Here is a 25,568-nt window from a genome sequence, read left to right as displayed (position 1 = left end):
ATAAAAAATCAAAGTACAATATCCAAATCACCCCTTAACTGAAATTGAGGTACGCACTGCTGTAAAAAAATCCCAAAAAAATAAATTAATCCAATTTTTAATTGAATTTATTTGAATTAATTAATACGGAGTAAATTTTATTTTATTTTTTTTAAAAAAAAGAGAAAGAAAAACAGAGTGTATAATTAAGAACTAACATGTTTCAAAAAAAAAAAAAAAAAAAAAAAAAATTTAGAACTAACAGCGTAAAATAGTCAAATACAAAACCGACGTCTCCTTTGTTATTACTTGTTCCTCCTCCCTCTCCTATTTATTTCATCACCCATCACTTTCTCTCTCCTCTCTTTCCCACCGCGTCGCACTTTCTCTCTCTCTTCAATTTCTATCTCTATGATCCAAACCTCAAAAATTCATCTTCTCTTCAATTTCACTCAACAATGCTGAAGCTCTTTCGTTGATTTTCTGCTAAATTACTTGATAATTCTTCAGATTTCGGCGTTTTTGTGAGTTTGTTTTATACTTCACATTGTACTTTTTAATTGATTCAATTCAATTCGTACTTGTTGATTTGCGTGATTTTCACTGAGGATCTGTGGTTGAATTTGCGTTGTTTCTGATTTTTTTATTCAGTTTTATTGGTGATCTGTTTTGTGATCTGATCGATTTTATTTATTTTTTTCAATTGGAGGAAATTTGTTGTTTGAGAGTTTTTTTTTTTATTTTGAATTTTGGTATTGTTGATAATGACGGTTGATACCGTTGTTAATGGTGAAGGAGAGAAGTGTGGTTTAGATATGAGGAGTTCTTCGTGTGAGGATCTGCCGCCGGCGAGTGTCGGTGATGGTGGTTGTGAGTGTAATGGTGATGGTAAGGATGATTATGTGTTTGTTAATGGAAGCGATGCCGTTTCGGATGATCATGTTGCAGTTGAGGGTGATGGCGAGCTGAATGTGTCTGAATCGAATGCTGCTGATTTTGATAGGAAATTGGAAGGTGGTGTTGATGGGAGTGATCAATTGGAAAATTGTGATGTTTCCGAGGGTAAATTAGACAATGTGGGTGAGGTAAATGGCGGTGAATCGAAGAGTGAGAACGGGATCATTGCAGAGGGGGAGAAAAACGGCGAATTGGGTGGTGTGGAGTTGGAAGAAGAGATCAAGGTAGAGAGTGAGGGTTTAGTTGAGAGTGGTGATGGTAATGCTATTGAGGGAAAGGTTGATGTTAGGGTTAGAGATTTGGAAGGTTCAGAGGAGAGAGATCCAAAGTCTGTGATGGATGAGGTTGAGGATGTGGAATCGGGTGTTGAGAAGGGGGATAATGCCAATGTATTACCTTCATTAGACGATGATGATAAAACACATATTTTGCCGAATGTAGATAGTGGTTCTGATATTGTGCAGAATGGGACTGCAGTCGTAGAGGCTGAACCTCAGGCACCTCACAGTGAAATCGAGGAGCCACAGCATGATATTGTGCAGAATGGGACTACAGCCATAGAGGCTGAGCCTCAGGCATCTCACAGTGAAATCGAGGAGCAGCAGCATGATATTGTGCAGAATGGGACAACAGTCGTAGATGCTGAGCCTCAGGTACCTCACGGTGATATCAAGGAGCAACTGCACCTTGGCCAATCTGAGGAATGTGAGAATCGTGCCGATGAACCTGAGAAACTGAAGGATGATGTAAGGAATCTGGAGGTGGTTAAGGATAATGGTATTTCTCATATAGATGAGGTCACAGAATCCGAGCCAGTCGATGGTATCATAATGGAAACAAAATCTCTTGGGGCTGATGTTGTACATCAGTCTCTTCCTCAACAGGACAGTGCAGAAGTAGATACACGGCCACCTGTTGGTGTTAAGGCTCCAGATAGTGAGGCCTGCGAATTGTTGCTGGATGATGCAATCACTGAGGAGCAGTCTGCAGACTGTCAGCAGCAAGAGTTGCCACCTGCTGATAGTAATGAACCAGATCTAGTTGAAGCAGAGGTTAAGGAACACAGTGATTTAGATCTACCAGGGATGAGTGGAAGCCAGAGCCTTAACTCTGTAGATTCAGAAGCTGCTGAATGCGAGCAGCATCTGAGTGACCATAGCGAGTGTAAGGATCAAGATGCTTCCACCTTGACCACAGAATCAAAAGATTGTCAGGAGCCTGAAGCTGTTCTTGATCAATCTGAAGGAGAATCGAATCAAAGCAATTTAGTGTTGTCTGCCTCAGAGGTGGATGGTCCAGTACTAAACAGTTCTATTCCATGTGAGGATACCACAGTAGAATCACCACCAGATGTTGAAGGGTCTCGTGAAACTGCAACAGTAGATATACAACCTGATCAATCTCATACGCCTGTAGTTGACCATGAGCAGGATAGTGTTCATGAAGAAAGAAATGCAGAGTTGATTGATCAAGTGGAAGAAGGCCTAGAATCTTCAGTCCAAGAGGTTTTTCCTCAAGATCAGGTGGCAGAAGAGACTAGGTTGGTAGATGTTAATGATAAGGAAGTTTCTTCAGAGGATGTTAGCTTTGAAAAAACCGTAACTGATGAAGCAACTAATCCTGTTGAACCAAAGTCTGCCACTGAGGCAGCCATAGATGAGGAAGGCCATGGTCTAGATGCTAGCCATATCGGAGATGGTATTTCAGAGAATGAAGCCAATATTCCCGACTCTTCTCATGAAGCTGAAAGTTGTTTGAGACCTGAAAATGATGAGTTGACTGTACCTGTTGGTGATGAGGTGGACTTGCCCGTTCCTTGTGAATCAGACATAACAGAGGAACAGGGAAGTGTTGATGATGGCTCTTATGCTGTTGATAACTGCATTAGCTGCTCTGCTGATGACTCCAGTTCCCAGCCCAAATTGGAAGACACCAATGATTCCCTTCCATACCTTGTTAATGGTACCAAATTGGAAGTTGAACCCATGACTGCTGAGGTTGATGGTGCAAGCAAGATAAATTCTGAGGACACTTTGAAGCCAAAGATTAGTTTTGGTTCCTTTGAATGCGTAACACCTTTTTCACTCAATGATAATAATAACGTCCACACTGACATACTGAATAGATCAACTGAAACAGTTACCAGACATTCAGATTTTGCTGGTGATGGTTTCACTTCACTGAACTCTGAGGCCAATGGAGTTTGTTCTACTGAGTTGAACCATAATAAAACGTGTGCTGGAGTTGTGAGTCCAGAGCAGAATAATGTGGACAAGGTTTCGGTATCTAACCTTGACGAATCTGATGGACAAAATGTAAATCCTGATTTGGTTAGAAGGCCATTTTACTACTTGATCAGGCTCCCAAGATTTGATGATGTGAAGCTTAATGAGGAGGTTAAACTAAGTGAGATGGAAGTTCACGAGAAGACACGAAATAGAGATGTCGTTCGGACTGAATATCAGAAGAGAAAGGTGAAACATAGTGGAACATAAGAACTTTGCTTGATCTTATGTTAATTTTCTTTCCCTCTGGGCTTCTTACCTATTCATATTCACAATTTGCTTCTTTGAACAGGCTATTCATTGGGATTATAAAACAAATTTTGAAGCCGCTAAATCTGAAGAGAGAGCTGCACATAAGTTGATGATTGCCAAAAGGCGGGAAATAGACTCTGCCCAGTCTTTGATAAACCTAGCAAGGCATGCAACTACAGTTGAAGATGTTGATAGTCAGGTAGGCATTGCTTTTAGTTTTTGTTAATCCTAAATGTTTTTGTGTTTTCTTAACATTTGTGACAAAGAAATTGTGTTCTGGGGTGTGGAAACAGATTCTTACTTTGGAGCGCAAGATACAGCACGAAACCATGAACTTGGCTGAAGAGAAAAAATTGGTACGTGATATTAAGCTATTGAACCTTCAGCGTGAACAACTGGCTGCTAACTCTCAGAGGCAGCAAGAATTACAGCAGGCTTTGGACCAGAGGGTTGAGACGGAGGAAAAATTGAAGGTAATATTGACTTCTAGTTTATTTCCTCTATTTCTTAAATTTAGTTTATGCATTTGCCTAATTTATTTTGCTTGAAATACAGGTCTTGAGGAAGGAATTGGATGCTCTCAGAGACAATTATGCCAAAGCCGAAGACAATTTTAAAGCCGCTAAGAAGAAGTATGAGGAAGAAAGTGCCATTCTGAATGACATTAATGCTCGATTCAAATCTGCTGATAAAGTTCGACAAGATGCATATATACATTTTCAGACCCTAAAGAAACAGGCATATGAACAGGTTGCTTTTCTTTATCTAAAGCTCTTTATTTATTTCTTTTAAAAATATTTATTGGGGTTGTAGCTAAATATTCTTGTGATTTAAGAGCAAAATAGTGGACAGCCCAGAGAGAGAGAAGGGGGGGGGGGATGATCCACACCACAAGAGACTATAAAAATTTAAAACTGATGAGAGTATTAGAAATGTTGAAATATGTACTGTCATACTTCGTCTCAATGGAAAACCATAGTAGGATTGAATAATAATATTTGATCCCGTCCTAAACACCCTGCAACTAGTCAAATGTGTGGACTATATGACCATGGTAAGAGGCATTAGCATTACAAGTTACTAATCATTCGGCTGATGTTTGACCAAGATTAAGCTTTCGTTCATTAATTTGTTTACTATGGTTAAATCAACTGAATTGAGTTTGTTGGTAGAATTGACCTTCAGTAATGGGTCTTGTGACTCCTGTCATTATTATCAGCTCTAAAGTATTTAAAGGCCTGCTCTTTCGTGCTTGTCAACTTCTGTAGTGCATTTTACATCATTAAATTTCTCTGAAAGAACTCCCCTCAGAACCCAACACATTCTGTTTCAGGGCTTCAAGGGAAAGTGTGGCCAACACTTTAAACTAATCACATTGTGCAATCAGTTCACTGGCTAGTTACCTCTCTCTCCTATTAGTTAAGTGGAAACATGACGCCAAATCAAGCCCAGATGATTTTAAGAGATGTCATGTGAACTAGGAGCTCAGTATTTTTATTATATATATATATATTTATTTAATATTTTGGCTTTAGTGGGTTATTGGCTTATTGCTGTTTATGTTTCATTTCTACAAATTCTGAGATGTTTGTAAAACTAAAATGTTAGAGAGATGTATTTTTAGCTATTTCTTTGATTATTTTCATGCATGTGTTATTGAGTCTTTAAGTTGGTGTTAAATGGCAGAACAAGCTTTTCTATGGTTACAAGGATGCCGCCAAAGCAGCCTATGAATATGCAGTGGCTGGTGAAAAAGAAAGGCTTGAACAGCATTGTGTAAACCAGGTGAGTAGAGCTGTTACACACTTACACTGCAACATGGTGACAAGAAGCCATAGCTACATTTTACTATTTGGTTTCGTTTTACTTTGACATGGCTATTGACTTAATTTTTATGTAGGTTGAGAACTTTATGGAGCGATGGAATAACAATGATGAGTTTCGGAAGGAATATATTAAACGCAACATGAAGAGTACATTGAGGAGATTTAGAACGCTGGATGGTCGATCACTTGGCCCTGATGAAGAGCCACCAGCATTAGTAGATGTCCCTGATTATAGAGTAAATACCATGGCCAAAAATCCCAAGGTCAATTCGGTTGGGACAGTTCCAACCTTAGAAAGAGATTTTCCTTTAGTAGCAAAAAAAGTTGTAGAGGAGTCATCAAAGAAAGTAATAGAGCAGAAGAATAAGAATGCCCTTGCCAAAAAGAGGGTTGAAACAACATCAAAGGTTAGCTTAGCAGAACCTTCTGGCAGAATAGAGACAGAAGAAAAGGAAGAAGAACAGAAACAATTGAAAAAGGAAGAAGAGCACAAACAGACTAAAGAGGAAGAAGAGTTGGCAAGGAAAGTGGAGCAAAAAAGAAAAGAAGAGGAGGTTGCCAGATTAAGGGAGCAGCGCAAATTAGAGGAAAAAGCTAAAACTCAGGAAGCTCTGGAAAGGAAAAGAAGAATGGCAGAGAAAGCTCAAGCGAGAGCTGAATTTAGAGCCCGGAAGGAAGCTGAAGAAAAGGAGAAGGTTAATTTCACCCAAAAAATAGATACTAGTACTTAAGATTAAGTTGTGTGATTATTACTCTTTTTTTTTGTTTTTTGACATTTATTGGCTTCCTAAATGTTCTCATTTTTTGATTGGTGTAGGAGAAGGAGAAGAGGGCAAAGAAGAAAGGAAAGAAGAAGGGCCTTGCATCAGAGATTTCTGAAATTGAGCCTGCTCAGCTGCCAGGATCCTCACCTGATACAATCAGGGAGGCTGAAGTTACAGAAAAGCCCGTGACAGTGGCTAAGAAGTCCCATAAGCCTGCATTATATACAAAGCAGGTAAAGACTACTAAATCAATTTCTTCTCCTCCTGCCCCTCTCCGCAATCGGGGTAAGAGAAGGATACCGCAATGGGCATGGTGGTTAGTGGTAGTGGTATTAGCTGTTGCTCTTATATTCCCTTTGGGGAACGTAGACATTCTTGGGTTTGTCAAGCTTTTAGCTTCTGGCTCATCCCATTAGTATAATCATAAACATAGGTTTGAAAGTATTTTTTAAAATATTCAATTCTTGTTCATGTTTTGGTTTCTTTTCACCTCACTCACTTGCTGCCATTTGTATACTTGACCCTTAGATTGTTTGATGAAATTGTGATGGGAACAAAATTATACTATATATTGTATTGCATTTACTCTAATTTAATAAATCCAGTGATTATGCTGATATTGTTTTGTAATTCTGGACTTGTGGATATTCATCATCTTAGTGTCTTAACTACATTGTGCCGAGTATTTGTTTTGGTTCAGTTTGAAACAAAGTGGCCCGCCTTCACTGTTTCCTGGTTCTGTATTATACTCAGATGATTGTTACCCTGATGTGTTTCATCCTGTTCTTTCTAAAAAATTTGGGATATGGTGGTAGAGGATAATGTTGAATGCTCATGCTCTTTTTTGCTTAGTTCCTTAACTGTCATGCTCCAGTGACGGGTTTTACATTGAGAGTCTGAGACTGAAACATTATCTCTTCCAATGAATCTCATCATGTCAAAATAGTTTAATCAAGGACTAAGGATACGAGTACCAGATTATAACTTGTGATTGCTTATGAGGTTTTCATCTGGTAAGAGTTTGTGGTGTATATTGAACATGAATCTTGAGAAAGCCTTTGAACATTCGAGTGGAGTTTCATTGAAGTGTTTGACCTAATTCCATAGCTTAGATGGCTACGCTATTAGTTTGATTATGGACTATATTTAAAGCTTCATCTTCAATTGTTGTTATAGGAGGAAGTTCACATCTTCCATTCTCGATTGTTTAACTAGGTGATCCTATGTCCTGTATCCATTAGGTCTTTGCCTGATTCCGACTACCATTTGACTAACAAGGCTTGTGGAGAAAGAGAACTAACCCTCTTTAGACTGTGTAATACCTCTCTTACCTTTTGTAGTTTTGTTCACTGGTGAAAGACAACCGTCTCTCTTTTCTGGTTAAGTTAAAGATGACTTTAGATTGCGTGGTGTCTCGTGTTGATCCTGCAAAGCCTTGTTCTTGATCAAACCCGAATTTTGGCTCAGCTATTATTAATTCACTTAGGAGGTTATTTGTACAAGATACACAACTAACATAAGTCCAACTCCTTAGCCCAGTTGCCCATGATCCAAAAATACAACATACTCTTTCTTTTACATTCTTACTACACCCATGATATATTGAAATTAGAACTTTTACAATGTACGTTTTTTACGCATACAAAAATACATTATCAAATATATTTTCAAAATATAATTTTAATTCTTTTTAATAAATAAAGTGTACAAGGGAATAGCTTTACGCCTTTACGTTTTTGTCCAAAGTGTTGAGCCTAAATGGTGCCATAGAACTTAGAAATGCAAATTTTTAGAATATACACAAAGATTAATGTACGATTTTGAATTAATATACTCCTTACTTCGTTTATGAATATGTTCTCTATTCTGAATTGTAATGCTAAATAAACAAATAAAGCTAAATACACACAGAGCATTAATGTACAATTTTGAATTTTAAGTATTAATGTTATATACAGACATAGCATTAATGTACGGTTCTAAATACACATGTATAAATGCTAAATACTACGTAATACACAAAAGGAACTACTAAATGATAAATACACACATCTGTGTATTTAATTAGAATTAATTCTAAAAACATAATGCGTAATTAGTGGAGTATTTAGCATTCAAAAAAGAACTACTCGTACTCCATAAAAAGGAAAAAAGAGCATTAATATACGATTTTGAAATTTTTGATATGTATGTGTAATGTGTAAGTGTAAGCTATTACAGTTGCAGTCACACTGTCAGAGACAAAGTATATTGATAATGAATTGGATATGAAAGTTGTTAAAATGTTTCAAGGTTATAAATGTTAGGAAATTTTGATTTTTACCACCTTCAAATAACGACTTTATTGAATTTACCACCTCAAAAGAAAAAGATTTACTTTACCACCTCATAAAAAAATTAAACATCAGTTTTCCCACCTAAGCCTAACTCCGGTGACGGAAACCGCCAGTGGGGCCCGCCATAACAGCTAGTTTTTGAAATTATCCCCAAATTCTCCCGATTTCCCTTTGATCTAAACCTAACTTCTTCATTTCTACATCTATTTCGTGAAGATTGAAGTTTTTTTTTGCCATTTTCTTCACAAATTCTGATTTTGGGTGATCCTTAACAATCCCACATCCTCAAATTATCAAATTATTGAAGATTGTACTCGGCCCTGAATCAATTGAACTGTTCGACGACAAACAGCGAAAAGGTAAGCAATTTTCATGAATTCTGTTGTAATTTTTTGCAATTGTTTGCGTGATTATGTTACAATTGCTAAGTATAATTGAAATTGCATGTTTTATGTTATTAATTCAACCCCAATTTCATATTGTAAATAATTAGGGTTCATGTAAGTGTAAATTAATTTGGGGGTTTTTGATATTTCAATTGGGCAGTAAAATTAGGGTTAGATTATGGTAATTGTGTTCAAATACAATTAACTTCAATGAAAATTTGGCAGTAGAAATGGTCACACTAACTCCGAATTACGAGAATAATTTTTTTTCCTGAAGTCGAATCTATTCTTCGTCGCCGTTTGTTTTCTGAAACCTCTGTCATATAACAATCAAGTTCAAGAAACAGAAATTGAAGCAGCTCAGGTATGAGTAATTGTTGTTGCTCATCCACGGATTCGGTATTTATAAGATCAAACACGTTTTTTTTCAATCCTTAAGCCATTAAGGATACAAATCAGACCAAAAACCAAGCTTTAAGCAAATTATAAGATGAACTTTGGCTCATTTACTACCCAAATTAAGGATTTGTGAAGAAAATCGCAAAAAAAAACTTCAATCTTCAACAATTTGATGTGGAAATGAAGAAGGTTGTTTAAATAGGAGGAAAATCGAGAGAATTTGGGGATAATTTCAAAAACTAGCTGTTATGGCGGGCCCCACTGGCGGTTTCTGTCACCAGAGTTAGGCTTAGGTGGGAAAACTGATGTTTAATTTTTTTATAAGGTGGTAAAGTAAATTTTTTTTTTTTTGGAGGTGGTAAATTCAATAAAGTCGTTATTTGTAGGTGGTAAAAATCAAAATTTCCTAAATTTTATAAATGAATATTTTATAAGAGAAATAAATTAGGAGTTGAATTGAACTGATTGGACCTAAACTAAACTGACTGAAGTGAACAACCTCGTAACTCCTGTAATATTAATTAACCCCTATAATACTGAGTGAGTAACCCTAAATAACTTCTTTAACACTAAGTAACCCCTATTCCACTAACGAATTAACCCCTATAATGACCAGTCACATATAAGAGTTTGTGTTAAAAAAAAAATCACCCGTAGCTAACAAATTAACAATTATAAAGTATACTTTTTTTTTTTTTAAACAAAAATATACCTTTTGAGATATTGTCAAAATCTTCGAAATAAAAAAAATAAAAAATAAAAATATAGAAGCAAAAATAATACAATCAAATAATTATAATTTCCTTAAAATTTTACCCAATAATAATCAAAATCTTCTTAAAATTAATTAAATTAAAACCTTTTCGAGCTGTTTAGTGTTCTGAAGAGTCCGCATCAAGTCTTCATCACCCATAATCACATTCACTTCCCCCTTTAACTCTCTGTTTATCTCTCCTCACTCTCTCTCTCAAGCTCACTTACCCACCATTAAATTCAACAATTCCCAATTTTTTGATTTCTTTATTCATTGAATTACAACAATTGAAGGTTTTATTTGGGATATTAATGTCAATTTTCCAAAGAAAATCTGTTAAATTTCTTGATTTGGGTGTCTTCTTACTCTGATTTCCCCTGTTTTTTTCGATACCCAGTTTATAAAACATGGAGTATGTACCGATAGGGAAGAGAACCAGGCTTCAAAAAACCCTAAATAAAGAGAATTTTTTAAATAATTCTGGGTTTTCTTCGAGTGATGATGATGATGATGATGAGGATGAATGTTGTTTCATTGATGAAACAGAGTTCCTGAAATCAATAAGTAGAATTCCTGAAAAAAATTCCGCAAAATCTGAGTTGGGTATTGAGAAAAATATTAGTAGTAATTTGGGTAGGGTTTATGAAAATCATGATGAAATTTCTAAGGGTTTGGATGATAATGCTGAGAGTACTATGAATGATGATGATGATGATTATGATGATGAGGAGGAGGAGGAGGAGGAGAGTGTATGTATGCTTGTTGATGATGATGATGGGAATGTTGGTGCTCGTGTCGAGGATGATGATGATGGTAATGATGGTGTTTGTGTCGAGGATGATGATGATGGGAATGATGGTGTTAGTGTTGTTGTTGATGATGGGAATGGCGGTGTTAGTGTTGTTGACAATGATGATGATAATGGGAGTGATGGTGTTGGTGTCGATGATGATGATAATGATAATGATGGGAATGGCGGTGCTCGTGTTGATGATGATGGGAATGTTGGAGTTTGTATCGATGATGTGAATGGCGGTGTTGGTGTTGATGATGATGTTCATGATGGTGTTGGTGTTGATGATGATGGAAAAATTGGTGTTGGTATTGATGATGATGAGGAGGAGGATGATGATGGAAATGGCGGTGTTCGTGTTGATGATGACGGGGAGGTTCCTCTAGTTAAGTTACCTAGGAGACTATTTGAAGGAGTGGTGTTGCCAAAATACATTGCAAAAGATGTTGAGGGAAATGATTTTATTGGAAAAAGAACAAGGTCTCATTACAAGTTTAGGAGTAAAAACAAACATCATGGAACTCCTAGTTCCCCTATCAGCATTGATATAGACGACGAAGACTCCTCTTTGTCTCATGACGAGGAGGATCATAAGCCTAATAGTCGCGAGCTTGGTGAAGGAAAAAGAAAACGAGGCAGGCCGCCTTTGAAGAAGGATGACAAAGTGGGGTTGGATCTTGATGAGGATGAGGAGGAGCACTTTGAGTTCAATCGACGTGTGAAAAGTCAGGAGGATGGTGGAGGAAAAAGGAAACGAGGTAGGCCGCCTTTGAAGAAGGTTAGCAAAGAGGATTTAGAGCTTATGAAGCCAAAAGGAAAGAGGCTTAAAACTAAAGAGGTTCAAAATGTTCTGCTGAACGTGATTTTGGAGAATGGAAAAAATGCAGGGCTAAATAATATAGCCTCTTCTTTTAGTGAGGCATTTCTTCCCCTTAAATTTAAGTATGGAGTTGAGAAATTATCGGTGCCAGAAATTTCAGCAGAGGAACAAGAAGTCGAAAGCCTCTTTGCAAAAATGGACTTTGCTCTTGGAGTTTCTGACATTGGATCTGAACCTTCTTGTTTGGTAAGGTTTCTCTAATCAGTAATCATACAACAAATTTATTATGAGTACTTGTTGGTTGTTAGCTTTTCTATAAGTTTGAATTAAATATTATTTAAGGCCTCTTTGGTAGGGCAGTAATGAATTTTATGTGTAGCTAGATTATACTATTGTTATGCTTAAGTTTTCCTTTAATATTGTGAACTTTCTCTATGTTTTAATGACATCTTCGCTTCAGCACAATGCATTACGCATTGAAGTGATAACACTCGACCATATCTTGACTTGATTGTTGATAATAGTTAGTTAATGTACTTCAGTACTTGTAGTAGGATTTATGAGATCTAACATGTTGTACTTGAGCACACGAAATTGGTAAAGCAGTGACATTGATGCTGTTTTTCTCTTCTATTGATTCTGACTCGTGTTAGAATTACATGGAGTAGTATTTCTAATATATTTACTGATGAACATCTACTACAACCTGGTGAAGTATTTTGCATGCTAAATACCAAGTAAAACTTAGGCTGAAAGGTATGGACTTAAAGTGATCAGACTCTAACTAGGTACAAATAAATGTCCTAGAACAAATAGCATCTTTTTTTATTTGAACAAAATGTACAATGCTTGGACTCTTCATCTCAGCTTAAGTATTCATGTCGTATACTTAACAATCAAAACTCAATTGCTTCAGTTTTGGCCAAAATGAGAAATCTAATACTTCCTACTTATGTTCGTGTCACGTATTCTGATCATAGCTTTGGGCACTCATTTTTGTGCCCCTATGTCTTTAAGTTGAGAATTTTCCATGTCCAATTGTTGCTTCCATGATCGAGTTTGTTGTATTATATACATGAGTTCGTGCATTGTAGCTTTTATTACCTTCTATCTATGGAGAATAGTTTGCAGTATTTATCTGCTGTACTTTTTTGCAACTGAAAAAGTTCATTCAATTACCTTTTCAAAGTGTAACACTAAGAGTTGCAGGTCTGCAGCACAACTTTAAAATTTTAATTTGTATGCCACATCTTAATAAGCAATTGAATCTGGATTAATGTATTTCATTGTTATCTTTGTAGCTTTGTATCTACTTACTAACAGGCTTCACAATGACTTTGTAGGATAAGGACGATGATGAAGATGATAATGCTGTTCTATGTGATAGCGCGCTCTTGCAAGAAAAGCTTTGCCTTAAAGGAAAGCACTACTGGATTTATGATGAATTGATTGGAAACAAATGCAAGTTCTGTTCATTTTTGAAGCTTGAAATACAATATGTTACACCTGAGTTTGTAAGTCACAAAATCACTCTTTTCGCTAATAATGTTTACTCTTTACTGTCATTAGTGTAATTATGTATTTGCTTATGGTTGCACAAATGTACAATTACTCGAACTATTTTGTTTCGATCTTTTCCTTTTGTATTTCCATCATTAAATCCTGTACTTTCTAAGCTCCTTTAATGACATGAAAATTTGATTTTCCATGTGAAGAACAAGACACCAGATACTATGGGCAATTCCCCTACAATGATACCAAAGTTTCTGACAAGTTTCAGTTTCCGGATTTGAGCTATGATATCCGAGATGAGGCTAGTGTTCCAAATGATCATTTTTCGGGCACAGTATGGGACCTCATCCCAAGGGTTGCAAGGACTTTATACCCTCATCAGCGCGATGGGTTTGAGTTCATCTGGAAAAACATTGCTGGAGGGATAAGAATCGACGAGCTTGCTAAGCCCACGGAATCTAGTAGTGGTGGGTGCATCATATGCCATGCTCCAGGGACAGGAAAAACTCGGCTAGCAATTGTTTTTCTGCAGTCCTTCCTGAGGCAATACCCTAAGTCGAGGCCTGTTATTATAGCCCCTTACAGCATGCTTCGTACTTGGGAAGAGGAGTTTGATCGATGGAACGTTGACATGCCTTTCTTTAACCTGAACGAGAAGGAACTGTCAGGGAAAGAAGACCTTCCTCTTCTCAGAGGTCAGAACATGAAGAATACTATGAAAGACGAGCACTCAATTCGAATGGCTAAGCTTCTTACTTGGTCTATGGGGAAGGGTGTTTTAGCTATTAGCTACGGCCTTTTCCAGAGGCTAGCAGGTGATGGGAAGAGCGTTGATGGGAAGGTTAGGAAAGTTTTTCTTGAACAGCCTGACCTCTTAGTGTTGGATGAAGGGCACACGGCGAGAAATGATAAGAGTGGCATAGTTAAAGTGCTGTCAAAGGTTGTAACAAAGAGGCGAGTGATCTTATCAGGAACACCTTTTCAAAATAACTTTGAGGAGCTCCATACAACAATTGCCTTGGTTAGAGAAGAGTTTGGGCTTCCGTCGTGTAGTCATTTGAATGAGGAACGAAAAATCGAGAAGCTAAGGAAACAGATTGGTCCCTTTGTTCATGTTCACAAGGGTGAGATCTTAAGAGATACTCTTCCTGGATTGTTTGACTCACTAATTGTCCTAAGACCTTCAGATATGCAAAAGTACATTTTTGCTCACATAGCAAGATTAAGAACCCCATTTCTCAAATTCGACAACCAGATATCTCTGGCCTGTGTTCACCCCTCAATTTTATGTGAGACAGATTCAGGGTATGCTATCGATAAAGAACAAGAAACTTTGCTGAAAGATCATAGAATGGACCTTGATGCTGGAGCAAAAATACGGTTCCTTGTAGAGCTCATTAAGCTATGCAAAGGAGAGCGAGTTTTGGTGTTTGGGCAACGCCTTCTCTCCTTAAACTTCATAGGAGATTTGCTAGAATCTCTATTTGAATGGACCATGGGGAGGGAGTTGCTTTACATTGATGGCGGTCAAGATATGAAGGAGAGGCAATCATTGATTAAGCTTTTCAACGACCCTGGGAGTGAGGCTAGGGTCCTTTTGGCTTCCACCAAGGCATGTTGTGAAGGGATCAGCCTTGTGGGTGCGTCTAGGGTGGTCTTGCTTGATGTCGTGTGGAACCCCTCTGTGGAAAGGCAAGCCATAAGCTGGGCTTATAGACTTGGACAAAAAAAGGATGTGTTTGTTTATCACCTCATCATGTCAGGGACCCTGGAGGAAGATAAGTTCCGCAGGCAGACAACAAAGGAACATTATTCAAATCTTCTGTTCTCTTCCTCCTCTCCTTCAGACAATGAAACCACCATGCACAAAAAGAGCATTGGATCGAGGATGGTTCCTGAGGATCATGTACTGGAAGCAATGACCCATCACGAAAAAATCAATTACATGTTTGAGAAGATTATCAGCCAGCCTAAAGCTGATGATGATATGATCAAAAGTTTCGCTTGTTGAGATTCTTTTGTAGTCATCTGACAATTATCTGAAATACTAATACAGTATGGTTTCGTTTATTCTGATTTCAGCCTTTCATTCTGTTTGGACCAGCTATCTTTCTGTAAGAGTTGCTGTAAATACTGAGAAGATTAATTATTGGTAAGGAGTTGCTAGTTTCTCTACTTAAAAATTAGTTTCTTTTGCAAACTTTTTTTTGTTGATAAGTGAGAAGCTAATGATTCTCCATAATATTTTTTCTTGGAGCATATACATTTGCTCTCTGTTTAAGTTTCTCCAAAATTTTAGCCTGTTGTGACTCTTGTGAGTCTACTTGGCAACACAATGTTGCTTAACAGCTGAGGGTCATTATTAAGTATGATATTTACCATCCTCATTTAATCAAATAATAACTTTTTGGCACCAATGGAAAATATCTCTGATTGGAGCTGTGAGCTAATGTGACTGGCTGTGTACTTGTGTACTGTTGTCAAAAGTACAAAGTTTAACTTCGTGGTACTATTTACTCTTTTTTTTTTTTTTTTTCTTTCTTTTTTTTTTTGGACTGTATATACACGTTTCTATTTTTATAGTATTTATACTGATTCTCATTTGATCTTTCTTCAAATTAGGTTGAAAATTTGGTGGAGTCGGATTCTCGTTTGTGAAGGGTGTATCAAAGGTGGTGTGGGAATGGCAAGGTACGGAGATGCAATTTGGGCTCTATATATACCGTATCAATATGATTTTTAATTAGCTATGTTAGAGCCTCATTTTGCATCATAATGTCTAATTGAATTGATAGTTTATCTAATTAAAGGGAAAATTGAGATGACTATAATTTATTATGTATCACTTGATTTGTGAATTACGGATGTGTCACTAAAATGTAGTTCTTAGAGAAAATATGATTTCTAAGTGTTATTGCAATCTAATAATAATCTACATGACAGTTTGAGTGTTAACCTTTCCCTAAGAGTTGCTCTTGGAAATATGTTATTGTTGCTTGTAGACTTTGCTTTACTAGCTATTTGATTGGTGTTTCCTTGAAAAAAGATGTCTAGCTGTCTCTTTGAATTGGTAAATTAGTATGTTTATTGAGGGAAAAAAAAAAAATCTGTTAGAAAGAAAATTTGTATAAAGAAAAATACATCAACAGAATACCCTAGGTCGTTTAGAAATTTGGGAAAGAAAAATTGTATGCCAAGATTGCCAACCAAGCTTTACATTGGACACTAATTTTTTTAAAATAAAATTTTCTCACAAAGCAACACCTGTGAAAGCACATTAATAAGGGTAAGAACTATTGTCTCACAAGGGCTTATGACCATAAGGTCCATTCGGGAATATTTTGTTGAAAAAGACCTGAGAATAGCAAAGCATGGAGAGCCAAAGGAACATTCTTTAATATTTTTTAATGTTAAACTCACCCATTCACAAATAGTGGATGTGAGAGTTTAAGAATGCAAACTATTATTTTGGCTTCCCCTGGCTCCCCAAGATACTTTTCTATGGATAAGTTCATCCTTTTGTTATATTCTGTCGTCATAATTCTTGAGCACATGTAAGATGTAACCATAATATATTAATATGCTTCATGTTTGTGCTGGATTCTTAACTACTTTGTATTATTTTTAAACAAGTAGTTGATTTTCTTGGCTCTGGTTTAATCATTACTTTGTCCTTCTTTAGAGATTAGTCATTACTTATTAGTTCCATCAATAAGAGAAATAAAAAGATTAATTGTTAGCTGATTACATTAGCTACTTCCGTTGTTTCATTTTAGTTGACACATTTCTCTAGGTATTTTTTCAATCTTTTTTTTAATAGAAAAAATTTGTTAAAAGTGAAAAGTGTTAAAAAATTGGAGTATGAGAGTCATGACTGCCATCTTTCTTTAGCAAATCTGGGATCAATATCTTTTTATTTAGTGGGTGGTGGTGGAGCATAATACAGTAAGGTCCTGGAAGAATGCAGTATATATTAAGGGTTTGAGGAATGCCTTATATAGTTGAACGAATGCAGTATATATTAAGGGTTTCGAGAAATGAAGCATATTGACCTTGAAATTGTATAGTTGACCTTTTCATCGCTCTTTAGAGTCATGCTTGTTCTATTAGCGTATCTAAATTAAGTGCTGTCCTGTTCCCACAAATGAATGGAAATGACATATTTGGAGTCTGCATTGAATTGTGAACTATTTCCTGGATTTTCTTTTATCTTTGAAATATTAACTTTTATTCCTTGTCTCTCTCTTTTTCTGTTCATTAGTGGAAGGTTCAAGGAAAAAGAAGGTGGTTATTGGCAGTGTGAATAATGGTGCAGCTGTGAATAAATCATATGGCTAAAAGCATCAAGTTGGTGAGATACAGAATATGATCATTTGGAGATTCAACGTTTTGACAAGTTATCTATTGATTTCCAGTTTTGGATTATGATGATTGAAGTAAATGTTAGTACACTCCTGTCCTCTACTTGTATGTGTGAAGTTACTCTGTATCATGCAATTGAGACAACTTTGTAGTTGCATTTGGAAGACTAGGCACATGTCCACAAAAGCCCCAAGAGGTGTTAGACTTGTGCATATTTTTGGTAATTTGATCCTAATTTATGTACTTAAGATGATCTTAATTTACCTTGTTCTATGTGTGCAGGCCCTTAGAAGTTTGTATTAGAACGTCCATGTTACCAGAAGAAAATTGTGTTGTATTAGTTATGCCGGAGACGATTTGAGGGGAAAATTTAGCCATTGTCAGGGGCTTGTTTCAACTTTCAACAGCTACATCTTGTTATAACTGATTGCTGTACATCTACATCCCTTTTCTAACGCTATTTTTGAGCAGCAACTGGCCAAGAAGCATTTTTTTCCTAGCAGGCAGTGTTTCTGGTCTTCAGTTGGTAGTTTTGGTCATAAAGCTGATTAACTCTGGAAGATAGCTAAGACAGAATTAAGTTAGAATTCTACGGAGTACAAAATTGCAGACGTACACACCATAAAGCCCACGATCCCCCTGGAAACAGTATCAATCTAGCAAGGAAACATCATAAATTTTTCATTTGTGTGGAATACCTCTCATGTATCAATCTTGTAATTACCTCGTATATTTATATTTTCATTTCATTTTACATAAGAAATTTGTTGGGAAGCTTGCGCTGTTTTCATAATTTGTGCTTGTAGCATCTCATTGACATTCTTGAGTGGAATGGGATGCTATTTGCCGACTTATATTGCATGTCGCATCTTATAAATGAGATTTTGTAGTCCTACGAATCTGTTGATTGTGTTCAGTAAGCAGTGGAATGGTCTCCACATTGTGCTGTCAATGTACATGTATCTGGTGTCTATAATAATATAAACCCCCCTCATGACACGTGTCGATGTTTGTTTCTTTTAGTCAACTATTAAGATTGCTGAATTTCCAACTCCCCAATTGATGAAGTTCGCTCTTGCAACTTTACTACACCGTCCGTCCCTTATCTACATGCCTATAATATTTATTACTCACATATTATAGAGAAGTAGGCATAAGGTACAGAGGGAGTACCGAATATTATTATTTTCTTTTTTGAAAAAAAATTGGCTCTTCATTTGAGAAGATTCAATTCAATTGTGCTTTCTGTCCACTCGTGATAGGTAAATTATGATTGAGTATTTCACTAGTTTTCATTAGCATTGTAGCTACTAACCTGTGATTCAATATAACTTTTGGAAAAAAAAAGGGGTGGTTTATTCATGTATTGGAGAAAGTGTTGGTCATAAATTTTGTTTATTGGCCAGCTGTGGTGGCACAGTGCTGTATGTGATTGGGTGGCACTTTTGTATTTTAGCTTGTATATTGAAGCAGGTTCGCTGATAGATGTGAACTTGTTGGCCTTGACCTGCTTGCAACTTTGCAGACCATGTATACAGAGAGACATCACCTTCACAGAATTTGTGTGCATGTGTATGTATATGTAATTTACTTTTTAATCGAACATCGACTTTTCTTATCAGAATAGATAATCCCAAATTTCTTCGGCATTTCAGAAGATTGGCAGAAGACAACACATCTTTTGCTTAGGATATCATGATACATTGAATTAAGATTAACACAGGGTTTCTGTTAGGGGTTAGATGATTGACTGAAAGTAGGTGTTACAGGTGATTGAAGTAACTTGAGACTCTTTGATGTTAGCAAAGGTTGTAATTTGTTGGCAAGTTTTCTGTCAAATGTTTTCTTCAATATATGGTTTATACCGTGACAGATAATCTTCTAGGAAACTCCTTTTAAAGCTGTTATTATAAAGCTAGCCTTCTGTGCAGTGATTTTTCAGAAAATGAGCTTAGTATACTGTATTAATGAACTTTTAAGCATATGTTAAGCTAATTTGTGAATACACTCGAGTTTAAAGAGCTTGCGATAAGAGAATATGGTGAGATAACATTATTGTCTAGCTTTCAAAGACCCACTAATACAATTTTTTGATACAGTGAGATAGTAGTGTCCACTTAAAACTTAAAACACACATCGCGTGCATATAAATCTAGTTTCAACTAATTCAACAACCTTTCACAAATACGGAGTATGACATTTGTGCTCATTAGTCTAGTAAATTTGCACGACCAAATTTTCTATGAAAAACGTAAAAGTCAAACTGTTAGCATGTATATGTCCGTCTAGATCTGAGTCATCAGACAGTTGATGAAGTGTTACTTAAAAATAAAAAATAAATAAATAAAACATTGTTCCTTTGGTGTTCCTCCCTCTCTTTCTCTTTCTTCCTTTAAAACGTACTCTTGACTTCTCCATTGAAGCGACTTCACAAGTTTCTCTTCTCAATTGAAGCAGTGTTTGAGGTAAGATGTTTATTCCTTTTTTTTTCATCTGATTATAGAAAAATTAATTTCAAATTGCTCTGCTAATTATGTTACTAATCCAGAATTATATTTAAGCTTCAATCTAAATTTGATTTTCGAAATGCTGCTGAATTTATAATCTGTCTCTTCAAATTACAGAATGAACCAAGAACAGCGTAACTTGATTTTACAATCTGCCTCCAACTTCCCACCACCCAAAGGTACAATCTTTCCCCAATTTCTCCTTCAATTTCAATTAATTATTTTGAATTAATCAAACAAGAAAAGTAAATTTATTCTTTCAATTTGATGATACAAACAAAAAATGCAGGGGTGAAATTATCGTATGGAACAGCAGGGTTTAGAGCAGATGCAACCCTTTTGAGATCAACAATGTATAGGGTTGGAATCTTGGCTGGTTTAAGATCCCTTAAAACTCAATCATTGATTGGGTTGATGATCACAGCTTCCCATAATAAGGTTTCTGATAATGGTGTCAAAATTGCTGATCCAAATGGTGGAATGTTGTCTCAGAATTGGGAACCTTTTGCTGATTATATAGCCAATGCTGCTGATCCTCTTCAACTTCTTCAGGTTTATCTGCTTATCATGTTAACATTATTATTATTATTTTTTTTTTTTTTGGTTTTGTTTAGTTTGCTCATAGAATGTTGGAATTGTGCTCAATTTGCAATTTGTTTTTGTGGGTGTTTAGTTGATTTATCTAAGTTATAGTATGATTAGTATCTAATCCTGGTTAAAAATTATCATGTTGCCTAGATTTTGTTTGACATTGGAGTGATTTGAGAATACCTTCTTCTATGTTATTAAGACTTGGTTACTTGTGTCAAATATGGGCATATGTTCAAGTAATCGACTCGGCTATTTAAGGAAAAAAAACATATCATTGTTTTTGGTCCAAAGTGATGTAACAAGTGTTGATACTACCTATGTTGTGTGTCAAGTATATGATATGGGTACTGTAATAGACTAACATTAACAAGGGTAGTTTGGGAATTTTAGTATTTTTAGGTTAGTAGCCCTTATTCCTAACTAAGCCTTAGTATAAATAAGGGATAGTATATGCATTAGCTATCATGTGAATTGTGGGGAAAAATGTTGAGAGTAGTAACCTCAAGTTACTAGGAGAGTGATAACCTAAAATTATCAAGAGAGTGATAGCCTTAAGCTATTAATCTATCCTTTTGTATCCAATTTCAGCCATTATATGATATGGGTACTGTAATAGACTAACATTAGCAAGGGTAGTTTGGGAATTTTAGTATTTTTAGGTTAGTAGCCCTTATTCCTAACTAAGCCTTAGTATAAATAAGGGATAGTATATGCATTAGCTATCATGTGAATTGTGGGGAAAAATGTTGAGAGTAGTAACCTCAAGTTACTAGGAGAGTGATAACCTAAAGTTATCAAGAGAGTAATAGCCTTAAGCTATTCCTATCCTTTTGTATCCAATTTCAGCCATTATTAATTAAAGTATCAAGCTTTTATCTCTTAATTAGTCTTTAAATCAGAAAATACTAAGGCAGTCCATTACAAGTACTTGAGATGAAATGAAGAGTTGAGTAGCATAGCCATTATATTATATTTGATAATATGAGTTGAGAATAACTTGAAATTACCAATATTGTGGAAGTTGGAATATTGGATTTTGTTGGACCTATCTTTCTCTAATTTGGTCGTTTGATATTTTGATGGTGATGATTGAATTGTTCGTGGCTTGTATTGCTTATATTGTAAGCTTGCAAACAGGATTGTATTGAATATGAATTCATCAATACCCATATTGTTTTATTTTGAAAAAAGACTGTTGTTTATGGGTTGTTCCTAAGTTTAATTCATTTTCAAAACAGCTTATTGAAGAATTTGTGAGGAAGGAGAACATCTCATTTGACAATGCCCGTTCAGCAGAGATCTTGCTGGGAAGGGACACCCGGCCCAGTGGAGAGTCTCTCCTTGAAGCTGCAAAGCAAGTAATACTTATCTCTTCCTGAGCAATCTATTGATACAGGCATAGAGCAATGCCAATTTTGTAGTTATTTGAATTATCTCCGAAGTATTTAATTATCTGCTTATTCCATTCAAGGGAATCAGCTCTATAATCGGTGCAATTTACCATGATATGGGAATTTTAACCACCCCACAATTACATTGGATGGTCCGTGCTAGAAACATGGGTATGAATTCAACAGAGCAGGATTACTTTGAGCAACTCTCACATTCCTACAGGTTTATGCACGCACCATGCAATCTTTATTACATTTCTTCTTGAACACCCAATTTATACTATTGTCATAATTGGTTTAGGTGTTTAGTTGAATTGATCCCAGAGGGGAATAAAGGGAGAAAATCCAATGATAAAGTGGTAGTTGATGGGGCTAATGGTGTAGGAGGTGATAAACTTGAAGTTTTGAAAGACATGTGCGGTGGTCTATCAATAGAAGTAAGAAATTCCAGCAAAGGAGAAGGTGTTCTGAATGAAGGAGTTGGAGCTGATTTTGTGCAGAAAGAAAAGGTCTTGCCTTCTGGGTTTGGCCCTAATGATGTTGGGCTGAGGTTAGTCATCTCTTTTTTCATTTGAAATCATTAGTATTGCTTTGTTTTCAACTTTTCACTTGATTCTTTTGTATCTGGTGGTGGTGATGGTCTGGACTCTGGAACATTAAGCCTCCTTTTAACTACATGAGAATTCAGTATGTGCTTTCTTGGTCAAGTGCTAAAATTTGACGCAGAAGACAGATATATCCTATCAAAACTTTTAAAAACCTCTTGTCGTGAATTTTAGGTTTTCTTACCTGGTAAAACTGTTTGGGATGAATTGATGTAATTTAACTTGGTTTATTTAACTGGAGATAAATTTTTCAGTTTTATATTCTGGCAATGTCAATATCTCAATTCCCACCCTGCTGTAGATCATTCAAGTAACAAGAGCACTGCTTTTTTGGCTGGGATTGGTTAAAAATCTGGATTCCATGCCAAGCTTAGTATAGGTTTTTACGTAAAATTGGAATTTAAATCTTGTAGAAAAATAAACTATGTTTCTGCTTGATGGCTTTGGTGTAGAACCCCAAATCATTTTGGGACTAAGGCTTTGTTGTTGTTTGATTCTGCTTGATGGCATTATAGAAACCAGGAAATTTGGTTTTCAGGTTATCACTCTTTGTTTTACTCACATTGCTATAGATTAATTAGAGCCCAAACCCAAACCCAAACTAGCGTACAAGTATTGTAAATGAAATGTGAAATGAAAATTTCTATAAATGAAACAGACGAGGTAAATTAAATTAGCAGTTCTCTAGACTTATTACTACTGAAGTTAATCTGTTATCCCTGGATAGTTTCATTTCATATTTCATGACTGAAAAGAAGTCCACCTTCAGTTCTCCTGCGAACTTGCTAAGTCTTCATACTAGATTTTCCATTGAAAACTTTAACTAATTAGTTTTGAACAATAATATTGGTTAGTATTCTTTCAATTAAGGTAAATTTTCAAATGTAGAATCCGGGCTAACTGTTGATGGTTCTAGCATTTCAGGTGTGCAAGTTTTGATGGGGATGCAGATAGGCTTGTTTACTTTCTTGTGCAACCAGACAGTAAAGTGATTGACCTTGTTGATGGGGACAAGATGCTATCATTATTTGCTCTATATATTAAAGAGCAATTAGATGTTCTCGAAGACATTGATTATTTTAAATCATGCGAACCTTATAATCCACGTCTAGGCATAGTGCAAACTGCATATGCTAATGGGGCATCAACTGATTATCTGAAGAACTTGAAATTAAATGTTGTCTTCACTCCAACTGGAGTGAAATATTTACATGAAAAGGCTTCTGAATATGATATCGGTATATACTTTGAAGCAAATGGCCATGGCACCATATTGTTTTCTGATAGTGTTTTATCTTGGTTGGAGACTAAAAATAGCGAGCTCTCTTCCTCTTCTACAGGTCAATTAGTGTATAATGTCATTGCCATTAATTTATTTATGCTTCTTAATCAGACTTCCTAAGCAAAGTTTCTTGCCTTTTTCAGGCTCGGAATATAAAAAGGCTGTGTTGAGATTATTAGCTGCCAGTAAACTAATCAATCAGGCTGTTGGTGATGCTTTGAGTGGATTGTTATTGGTAGAAGCCATCTTACTACATACAGGATGGTCAATTCAGAAATGGAATGAACTCTATAAAGATCTGCCTAGCAGACAGCTTAAGGTCTGTCACTTTGTTGTATTCTTCATTGGAAAGTAATTGAAATATTCTTGATGACAGAATTCTCTACTCTGTTTGCTGGTTTCATTTTAATCTTTGAAAGTTTTTCTGAGAGATCTTGATCTTTTGTTTTCGTTGATTACTGCAACTACTTTTAGGTGAAAAGTTATTAACTGAGCTTTCACTGCATACTAATGGACGCGTGTCTTGTAAAAGGAAGTTCCAGAGTAAATAGTTTGTTAGCTTAGAATTGTTTTGATTCTTAAGGCTGAATACTGTTTCTATATACTCTGTAGTCTGTAGAGTTAATCAAGATACATCCATAAATCTTTGCCAATCCTGTTATCACCGTTTTTTATTTAGTTACAAAAAACACACTCTAAATTGGACTTTGACGTTTTAGTTCCTGCCCTTTCACTGTGAATTGTATTTTTTTCTTTTTAGCTGTAGATTTATCTACATTAATCACATCAGTCCATAACAGTTTTTTTTTTCTGCGTTGGAGTTTCAGGTCAAGGTTGTCGACAGAACAGCTGTTGTCACTGCAAATGCCGAGACTATAGTTGTGCAGCCTGCTGGCATCCAAGATGCGATTGACACTGCAACTGGTAAAACCTTCACTCTCTAAATTTGGATTCAAGTTCTTTTATGAGTTGGTGAAGTAAATTTGAAAATTTAGTTATTTCCTTTTTCATATGGCAGTCCCCCCCCCCCCCTTACTATCTTTGAGTGATCATCTAATTATTGACATTTTTTGCTTGAGAGCAGCAAAGTATCATCATGGACGTTGTTTTATCCGACCATCAGGTACAGAGGATGTCATTCGAGTGTATGCGGAAGCCACCACCCAGGAAGAGGCAGATAATCTAGCTAGTGATGTAGCAAAGCTCGTAGATCAGTACCTTGGATTCGGAAGTTCTCAATAAACAAATTGACTAGCTGATTTTTTCTGTTGCAGAATTAGTTATAACATGGGATTAGCCTGCTTGTTTGCCTCAGCCAATCCCCTATTTTATAGATCAACATCAGAGATCCTTTTTCTCTTGACATGTTTATAACTGAAATATTTTATGTTCAAAGGTTTTACACAGAAAAAAGTTTTCCCCTTGATAACAGAAGTGACATTAACAGATTTCCGCGATAATAATGCATTTTGCTTACATAAAAAGCACCATATTGTCAATTTTGTGATGTTTTCATACGTATTTGTCAAATTAATTCATACAAGTTTGATAAACAAATGGCATTTGATGCTTACTAAATTTCTGTCTTTGATAAAATTTGATTCTTGATAGAAACTTAGCCCTTGCTAAAAATGTCATATATGCCAAATATTTAGATACATATTTAATATTTTCTTTCTTTACGCGAACTAGCACAATCAGAAATGTTTTATGGTGAAATTACGTCATAAATTTAGAGTATGTTGCATAGTAAGCTCATGCTGTCTG

General features: G+C 35.9%; 4 protein-coding genes and 1 long non-coding RNA gene across 5 annotated transcripts; all 5 read left to right on the top strand.

Moving 5' to 3' along the window:
- The first annotated feature begins 294 nt into the window (after positions 1 to 294).
- LOC110730239 (STE20-like serine/threonine-protein kinase) lies at positions 295 to 6,693 on the top strand. The gene is made up of 7 exons (XM_021910022.1): positions 295 to 3,410; positions 3,514 to 3,672; positions 3,767 to 3,946; positions 4,029 to 4,223; positions 5,160 to 5,258; positions 5,374 to 5,994; positions 6,117 to 6,693. Exons 1-7 carry the CDS (start codon positions 744 to 746, stop codon positions 6,477 to 6,479), a joined length of 4,284 nt encoding a protein of 1,427 aa, XP_021765714.1. The 5' UTR covers positions 295 to 743; the 3' UTR covers positions 6,480 to 6,693.
- A 2,888-nt stretch (positions 6,694 to 9,581) lies between these two features.
- Positions 9,582 to 13,432, top strand: LOC110730237 (protein PFC0760c-like). Its single transcript, XM_021910021.1, has 3 exons — positions 9,582 to 11,797; positions 12,895 to 13,065; positions 13,267 to 13,432. Exons 1-3 carry the CDS (start codon positions 10,346 to 10,348, stop codon positions 13,342 to 13,344), a joined length of 1,701 nt encoding a protein of 566 aa, XP_021765713.1. The 5' UTR covers positions 9,582 to 10,345; the 3' UTR covers positions 13,345 to 13,432.
- Positions 13,433 to 13,649: 217 nt separating this feature from the next.
- Positions 13,650 to 15,074, top strand: LOC110730034 (SNF2 domain-containing protein CLASSY 3-like). Its single transcript, XM_021909814.1, has one exon. The coding sequence runs from the start codon at positions 13,650 to 13,652 to the stop codon at positions 15,072 to 15,074; it is 1,425 nt and encodes a 474-aa protein (XP_021765506.1).
- A 491-nt stretch (positions 15,075 to 15,565) lies between these two features.
- On the top strand, positions 15,566 to 18,398 carry LOC110730238. Its single transcript, XR_002513014.1, has 3 exons — positions 15,566 to 15,754; positions 17,325 to 17,621; positions 17,708 to 18,398. It is a non-coding gene; the product is annotated as an uncharacterized LOC110730238 (long non-coding RNA).
- Positions 18,399 to 19,561: 1,163 nt separating this feature from the next.
- Positions 19,562 to 25,285, top strand: LOC110730236 (phosphoacetylglucosamine mutase-like). Its single transcript, XM_021910020.1, has 10 exons — positions 19,562 to 19,890; positions 20,050 to 20,111; positions 20,222 to 20,484; positions 21,762 to 21,881; positions 21,995 to 22,137; positions 22,216 to 22,464; positions 23,444 to 23,859; positions 23,945 to 24,120; positions 24,629 to 24,725; positions 24,886 to 25,285. The coding sequence occupies exons 2-10, from the start codon at positions 20,051 to 20,053 to the stop codon at positions 25,041 to 25,043; spliced, it is 1,683 nt and encodes a 560-aa protein (XP_021765712.1). The 5' UTR covers positions 19,562 to 19,890; position 20,050; the 3' UTR covers positions 25,044 to 25,285.
- The last annotated feature ends 283 nt before the right edge of the window (positions 25,286 to 25,568 follow it).

This window comes from Chenopodium quinoa, unplaced genomic scaffold (assembly GCF_001683475.1).
Source record: "Chenopodium quinoa cultivar QQ74 unplaced genomic scaffold, ASM168347v1, whole genome shotgun sequence".
NCBI classification, from domain to species: domain Eukaryota; kingdom Viridiplantae; phylum Streptophyta; class Magnoliopsida; order Caryophyllales; family Amaranthaceae; genus Chenopodium; species Chenopodium quinoa.
Note: the sequence above shows the minus strand (reverse complement) of the source record. Positions and strands in the feature narration are given on the sequence as shown.